This window comes from Apis mellifera, linkage group LG7 (genome assembly GCF_003254395.2).
Source record: "Apis mellifera strain DH4 linkage group LG7, Amel_HAv3.1, whole genome shotgun sequence".
Lineage (NCBI taxonomy): Eukaryota > Metazoa > Arthropoda > Insecta > Hymenoptera > Apidae > Apis > Apis mellifera.
The window spans coordinates 3798023-3806721 of record NC_037644.1 but is presented as its reverse complement, the minus strand read 5'-3'; the positions used below and the strand labels follow the sequence as shown (position 1 = coordinate 3806721).

At 18.6% G+C, this 8699-nt stretch overlaps 3 protein-coding genes across 3 annotated transcripts; all 3 read left to right on the top strand.

The window, feature by feature from the left end:
• Positions 1 to 55: 55 nt before the first annotated feature.
• LOC724631 (60S ribosomal protein L29) lies at positions 56 to 1864 on the top strand. Its single transcript, XM_006560849.3, has 5 exons — positions 56 to 99; positions 259 to 948; positions 1165 to 1217; positions 1414 to 1478; positions 1700 to 1864. The coding sequence occupies exons 3-5, from the start codon at positions 1181 to 1183 to the stop codon at positions 1811 to 1813; spliced, it is 216 nt and encodes a 71-aa protein (XP_006560912.1). The 5' UTR covers positions 56 to 99; positions 259 to 948; positions 1165 to 1180; the 3' UTR covers positions 1814 to 1864.
• Positions 1865 to 2897: 1033 nt separating this feature from the next.
• Positions 2898 to 3944, top strand: LOC725018 (phosphomevalonate kinase). Its single transcript, XM_001120920.5, has 4 exons — positions 2898 to 3052; positions 3166 to 3371; positions 3456 to 3605; positions 3763 to 3944. The coding sequence occupies exons 1-4, from the start codon at positions 2922 to 2924 to the stop codon at positions 3882 to 3884; spliced, it is 609 nt and encodes a 202-aa protein (XP_001120920.1). The 5' UTR covers positions 2898 to 2921; the 3' UTR covers positions 3885 to 3944.
• A 1858-nt stretch (positions 3945 to 5802) lies between these two features.
• On the top strand, positions 5803 to 8434 carry LOC412521 (m7GpppN-mRNA hydrolase). The gene is made up of 5 exons (XM_016913259.2): positions 5803 to 6011; positions 6160 to 6807; positions 7495 to 7639; positions 7724 to 8015; positions 8146 to 8434. Exons 1-5 carry the CDS (start codon positions 5965 to 5967, stop codon positions 8388 to 8390), a joined length of 1377 nt encoding a protein of 458 aa, XP_016768748.1. The 5' UTR covers positions 5803 to 5964; the 3' UTR covers positions 8391 to 8434.
• Positions 8435 to 8699: the final 265 nt, after the last annotated feature.

Below are 8699 nucleotides of genomic sequence, written 5' to 3'. Positions count from 1 at the left end.
AAAACTACATAGTTTCAAGATTATATAACACAAATATATATTGAATGTCGATTCTATATCTAATCTATGGTTGAATTTGCTCTTAATTAATTCACAACGGTATGTAAATTTATCAATATTAAATTTTATTTCTAAAGACATAAAACTTTAAAGATATTTTTTTGCAAATTGATAGAATTTGATGAATAGAAAAATCTTAATTTTAATTTAGAAAAGTATGAAATCAAAATGCGTATTTAAAAATGCTTTATTTTATAGGTTAACCGCCATATTGATTCTCTTCATTATCCAATCAAAAAAATGTTTCTCGTTTTTTTTTTATAATGGCATTATTTTATATGACGCACATTGTAAATAGCTTATAACATTGGTACTTAATTGATTTACTATGATGTTTTGGCGAAATAAAGATTTTACAGCATATAAAGTGATTAAACAGCATATAACAAATTAGCAAGAAAATAATGTTTATGAATTGCTAATAAATACGCTTAAGATATTGATTCATTATTTTTTTATTTTTTATCCTAAATAATGTAATCTCTCTCCTTTTATTTATTTTTTTTATTTATGTTTGCTTTTAACTTAGTTTCACTTTCAATTATTACTAGTATTATAATTAATTATTTTAGATTCAATTAATAATATTGAGAATCATAATAAAATAGTGAAAACGTCAAGAACAAAATCTCAAAGAAAGAAATAAAAAATATATTTGATATTAAGTCTTCTCTATCTATTCATACTAAAATTAAATCAAAACATATATCGTTAAATAATCTTTTAAAAAGAAAACTTTAAAAAAATAAAAAAATTGCACATTGAAAAGTTGAATTTGAAAAAAAATAAAAAGAAATATCCAGCAACATAAGGCGCTACTATCGTTCGTTACCAATCTATTTCTTTTCATCTGAAACTTCCGCTTCCGAAAACTTAAGACTAAGTCACGTAAGTAGAAAATTTTATTTTAAATATATTTTATCCAAATAATCTTTAAATTAATTAATGTATTGATATTATTAAATTATTTTTAATATTGAATAACTTTTTTTAATATTAATTTTTTGTAATCTTTTTTTCTCAATTCTTTTTTGAAGAATTTATAACCTTAAATATTATTTATTTTTTTATCATCTAAATTAAGTTTTTTTTTCTCTTTTTAAGTGAATTATACGGAAGAATGGCAAAGTCTAAGAATCATACTAATCATAATCAAAGTGAGTATGAATAAAAAATTTATTATATTTAAATATATAGGAACAAGAAGGTTATTTAATTTAATTTATTAGGTTATGATTTCTATTATGTGAAAAAAATGTATATATATAATTAAAAATTAATCTTATCTTATATTATTCTTAAATTATAAAATACAAAGCAATTAATTAATTATTTTTAATTAATTATTTGTAGATCGTAAAGCTCACCGTAATGGTATCAAAAAACCAAAACGTTATAGGCATGAATCTACACTTGGTGTAAGTTTAAATTGTTTAAATAATTTTTTAACAATTTTATTATCTGTAATATATAAATGAATAGAATTTATAATTATAATATTGCTATCAATTTTTTTATTTTAACTTTTAATTTTTAATTTTTTTATTTGTTTTTTATTTTTTTTTTTATATTAACATTACTTATACAAATGAATATATCTTTATTATGTTTATATCTTATTATTTTAATATTTTTTTAGATGGATCTCAAATTCTTAAGAAATCAACGTTTTGCCAAAAAACATAATCTAAAACCCAAAGAACAATTAAAAAGGGCAGAGAAACGTAAAGCTCTTCGTGAAGCTAAAAAATAATTCTTTTTTTAATATCAATGATTTTATTGTAATAAAAATTTAAAAAATGAATATCATTAAAATTAAACTGACTATTCACGAAAATTGCATTAGAGATATAACTGTTAAAATAAAATATTTTTCTGTATGAATGTTGTATGTAGAAAAGTAAAGAGATAAATATTAGTGAATCAATTTTAATGTAAGATTTCATGAATAAAATGATTATATTTCTTATGTCTCTGACATAATATTTCGTGAATGGAAAGCCTTAATTTTGTTTTATATAACCTTTTATAATTAATTTTATATAATAATTTGCTTTTTTTATTAAAGATGTTAGTTTACTAATTTTTATTTTATTATTAATTATGTTATTATAAAAAACTAGAACATAAAAAATAAGTATGAAAATGATTATTTATTTACTATATATTTTGATTTAACGATTGATTTGATTTAAATCATTAAAATTCCTAATTCGTATTTTTTATTGTTTCATATAAATATATTTCTAAATTAAAATATCAAAAATATTAATCGATTTTTATTAGTATTTTCTAATAGTGTTTGATACATAAAATAAAACTGACAGTTAATAGTTTTACACTTAAAAAATTGTTGAAATATATATTTTTTATATGTATATTATTATAATATATATTTTTGAATAAGTAAATAATATTTTTTTAAAATATATTAGTTTTGAATTATAATTAGAAATACATATAAAATATATAAATTATAATCATGATAGAGTTAAAAAGATAAAAATACAACATAATTAAAAATAAAATGATGTAAGTACGTAAAAATGTAAAAAAAATTAATGTTATACTGAATCCTTCTATTTCTAAATCTAGTGAGTCTTATATGAGTTGTGCCCAAAATCGTGTTTCATTCTATATTACAATATAATACTAAAAAATAAAGTGCTATTTATCTTATACTATTTGATATTATTGAAGTAAAAATAACAAATTATCGAAATTTTACTCTATACACAATAAATATTAATAATTTAAGAAAATTATAATAATTTAAAAAACTTAAATGAATAATTATACGGTGTTTTGTTATTTTAAATAATATTTAAATAATTTTTAAATAATTGTAGTGATAATACAAAATGGCGAGTAGTCAACATATCGATAATAGTGCAATAAACTTTAAAAATTCTTCAAAACCAAAAATAATTTTATTATTTAGCGGTAAAAGAAAATGTGGAAAAGATTATATTACAAACATTTTATATGAAAGGTTATAATTTTTTAATAAAAATAATAAAACGTTATAATAAATGGTTATAATATATATTATAGTATATTAATAATATACTAATTTAATATTATTATTGATATTCTTTTTAATAGAATTGGGTCTGATAACAGTGTAATTATAAAAATATCTGCACCAATTAAATCTCATTGGGCCAAATCTCATGGTTTAAATATTGATCAACTAATGGGAGATGGAAAATATAAAGAAAACTATCGTCTTGAAATGGCAAAGTGGGGAGAAAATATTAGAAATACAGACCAAGGTTATTTTTGTCGTGCGGCTCTAGATATATATAATGGTTGAAAATTTTATATTATAATATTAAAAATTTTATATTAATATTTTATATTAAAATTTTGTAATATATGTTCATTTATTTTAGCATACGATAAATCAATATGGATAGTAAGCGATATACGAAGAAAAACTGACATACAGTGGTTTACAGAAAATTTTAAAGATATATGTAAAACAATTCGTATTGAATCAGATGATTCAATTAGAATTGAGCGTGGTTGGACATTTGTAACAGGTATATAAAAAGAGAATTAATACTAAATTTAATAAACAATAATATAATTTATTGAAATTTATTAATTTAATGTGAATTTCATAATTAATTTATAACTTTTATTATTTATTATATTTACATTATTATTAATTTAAAAAATAATTTAAATATTTTATAGGTATTGATGATGCAGAAACTGAATGTGATTTGGATGATGTAAACACATGGGATTTGAAAGTGACAAATAATACTAAAAGCATAGAATGTATATTGCAACAGATTTTAGAATTAATTAATTAATGTTTATAAACTAAAGTACAGAACTATTTAAAACAAAATATTTTTTTTTTAAATTGCATTGAAATGATTTAAATTTTTTTGAAAATTAATTTAGATTAGAAAAATTAATTTATCATATGATATATAAAAAATTTTTTTGAAAAAGTTGGAATTGATAGAAATTGAAAATAAAAATCATTTTTTGTAACTTTTTTATCTAAACTTAATGAAAATTGAAGAATTATATTGTGCATTTATCATAAAAATCTTAAAAGACTATAATTTTTACAATTTTTAATTGTTTGTACCTCATTGTAATAGTCATCATTATTGTAATAATGATAGATTACAATGAAATATTCAATATAAATCTACAAAATATATCTTTATAATTTTCATTTGTTTTAAATGATATGACATATTTTTATCTACTATATGTATATGTGTATAAGTTAATGTCATATGAAAACATCTATAAAATTAATTTAATCTATAAATATTTGTATATTATAAATATTATATGTTTTTTATGTATCTCGGCAAATAAATTGTAATACGAAATTTTTTTCAGGAATTATAATTATAGGATTTACTAAAATTTGAGATTTTTTTATTGATTAATATAATTAATAAATAAAAATTATATATTATTATAAAATATTTAATTTTTAAATAAACTAATAAACGATGCAATTACATCAATTGAAATTAATAAAATTTAAACATAAATTTAATCGGATTATAATTAATTACATAAAAATAAATGAATATGTCTATTAATAGTCTATTAAAACAATAAACTATTAAAATAAAGGATCTCATTTTTGTTTGTAAGTTATATGTAAGTTATATATACTATATATAAGTTGTTTATAAAGATATAAGGATAAATAATATAATCGAATTATAAAAATATTTTAAGTTTTTAATTTCAAAAAATTTCGAGATTTTAATTGATTTCGAAGAATTTCGAGATTTTAATTGATTTATATTTACTATAAGATAATTTATATAAAACATTTATATATAATAACAATATTATTCATTGAGCATTTTTAAATATATTTTCAATTATAAATATATTTATTTCTATCTATAATTTTTTTTTCTTTTAAAAAATTTTTTTAAAAACAATGTTATTTTTGAAAGTATCATTTTACATCGAAATAAATTCGAAAATTAAATTGTAATTTTATAAATAATATTCAAAATATCTCTTCAATATAAAATGTTATAAACATAGATAAATTTCAAAATGCGAGTGATCTATTAAAATTTAAAATTTAAATTTTAAAAATTAATAAAATTTAAAATTTAGAAAAATAATAGAAGAGAACAAATTAAATAATTTCAAAAAATATAACTTTAATTCAATTATTACTTCTGAAAATTAATAAAAAATTTTCAGTATTATATATTGAATATATATATATTGATCTATTTTGATGTAATTAACTACTTCATACTATGTATACAAATGTTATTAAAGTGTCTATAATAATATCATTGTCAATGTAATAATCAATGATATAGTGATATCTAGATAGACAATATTTATATATTTATATACGTAATATTAAATATATAGTGCTGAAAGTTTTTTAATTCTCGGAAAATAATTGGATGAAATTTTTTTGAAAATTTTATGTTTAAGATTTGTTTTTTTTTTCTGTATCAAGTCTTCTAAATTTTATATTAATCCATCACCAAACTTTCAAAATTAAAATTACATATTTATTATAAATTGATATTACATAATTAAAAATTTTATAATAATTATAATTTTATTATATAATCGAAATTATTTATTAAATTCATGAAAAGAAATATTTATTTTATACCATATTATAGATAATTGCATCTTGATTGTTGTTTGACATCTTCATATAACATATTTAATATTAGTACTGATGACAACAATTAGATGGCACGATTTCACGATTTCAATTGATAAAAGAAATTGAATGGCATAAACGTAATCAATTTTGATAGTTTAAAAATGATGTTTAATCTATGATTTTATAATGATTATGTACATTTTTTGTATTTATAAAGTTTCGTCATAAAAGAAAATATTGTAATTGTTTCATTAATTTTTAAAATGGTTGATCATTCTATACCATCCGACATTCTCGATGATTTAAGCAGGTTAATTTTTAAAAAATTATTTTATTATTATTATTTTATTATCTATATTATTTAATTATATTTATATTTATAATATAATATAATATAATATATAAAATATCGAGCAATATTTTATTTTATTAACATTATATGATTTTGATATTTTCAGTCGATTTATTATTAATGTTCCTGAAGAAGAAAGGAAAGATTTAGTTCGAATATGTTTTCAAATCGAATTAGCTCATTGGTTTTATTTAGATTTTTATTGTACAGATGAAAATCCAAAATTAAGACCATGTAGTATGAGAGAATTTGCTACGCATATTTTTTTTCATATACCTTTTTTGAAACCTCATGTAGCTAACATAGATAATATTCTTGAACAATGGCGTGACTATAAACAAAATGTTCCAACTTTTGGAGCAATTGTATTGAACGAAGATCTGACTAAAGTATTACTTGTTCAAAGTTATTGGGCAAAAAGTAGTTGGAGTTTTCCAAAAGGAAAAGTTAATGAGGATGAAGATCCATCTCATTGTGCTGTTCGAGAAGTTTTAGAAGAAACTGGTTTTGACATTTCAAATTTGATAGATGAAAATGAATACATCGAGTCAACAATAAATGAACAATTAGTAAGATTATACATAATATGTGGTGTTCAAAAAGATACAAAATTTCAACCAAAAACACGAAAAGAAATAAAAAATGTAGAATGGTTTTCTTTAGCTGATTTACCTAATAATAAAAAAGATATGACTCCAAAAGTAAAAACAGGAGTTGGTCCAAATGCATTTTTCATGGTAATCCCTTTTGTAAGGTAATTTTACAAGCTTAATAAAAAATATATCTTTATGATTAACATTTTCTTGAAGCACTACAAATTATTAGTATTTTTTTTTGTCTTTCAATAGCATTTAATGAATATATTCTAACAATATAAATTCAATGTTAGGAAATTATTTTATTTAAAGTTATGAATATTTAAATATAATTTAATAATGATTTATTTGGATGCAAAGTTCTAGAAATGAAATTAAAATAATTCTTAAACTAAAATATAACTTAATCTTAACAAATAAAAATTTAATTAATAATTAATATTTCATTTAGAATTTACATTAAAAATGTACATTGAAAATACATAAAATATTATATTATCTATAATCCCACTAATGAATAAGCATAAGATATTTATTTTTTATTATAACTAACATATCTATAATTATGACTTGTCTTATTAATATCTTATGTATCAATAATATTCATTTTTAAAGGCATAATTTTGATATCATGATTTTTTAAAATTGATATTTTTAAATATTTAATATTATTCATTAGTAGAATTATAGATAATATTTTATTAATAGTTTCTACAGTTTTTAATGTTTCAATAAAGAATAATTATGTTTTTATATTATGATATATATTATTTATTATTTATTATATATATTAAAGTGTTTAAATTTTACATACATTTTTATTTTTTGTAATAATTTTGAAATAGGAGAATGAGACGTTGGATACAAGAAAAACATTTACGTGACAAAAATACAAATACAAATACAATACGAAGACATAGGCATAGATCTTTGGGTGATGTTGAAACTAGTTCAAAAAATAAACGACATTTACCTCCTCATTCTGTTCAAGTAATTAAATTATCTATTACTTAACTGTATATTTTTTTTGATTATTTTGAAAATAATTTTGAAAAGTATATAAATTATTTTTAGAATGATATTCCAAGTTTTAAGGATGTTAAAAATTTCCGACAATCTAATACTTCACCTGCAAGAAATCGACGTGGTATACATGATAATAAAAATATTTTATCTAAAACAGCAATTAAACGTAACTTATTCGGGGATCAAAATGAAGAAGAAACATCAACTGTACTAGCTAAACAATTAACAGATAGTCCACAAAATCAACAATCATGTTCACTTTTAATGGATCCAGCTATTCAATCTATAAAGTGCAATGAATTTAATTATAAGGCTCAAACATTTGCTACAGAAATAAAAGGTTCAATATTTAATATTATATTATTAAAATTTATTTATATTATTATTTATAATATATTATAATATATTATTAACAAATATTATTAAAGAAATTTTATTATATAATGAAAATTGTATTTTATCATTTTCAGATCAAACATCTCAAGATTCTCGAAATGTAGAATTTACAGAAGGAAATATTAAATCTTTATTATTTGGAAAAGCAGCAAATAAATTGCAAACAGATTTAAAAAGTATTCCATCTCCATTTATGGTAATGAGTCATAGTGCATCTCATTTCTTTCCAATAGAAGCTCAAAAATATCCCATAGAATGTTTTTCATTGATTTGGGCGAATTTTAAATTTGACAAACAAGCAATACTTGATTGTTTATAAAATTAAATTTTAAAATGATTTTAAAAAATAAGAAATTATATTTGGTAAGTATGTTGATAATTGTATTATATTGTTATAATATTTTTACAAGATTAAACAAATGATCATACAAGATTAAACAAATATTTAAAATTAAATATGATAAAAAAAATTTATGATCTGTTTCTTGTAAACTATATTTTAATTATAATTTCTAAGAAAAATTTCTCTTTTTCTCCTGAATTAGATTTAATAAAATATAAAATATATGTTATTAAATTATGATTACAGATTTATTCGTAAAAGTTTTTTTTATATTATGTACATTCA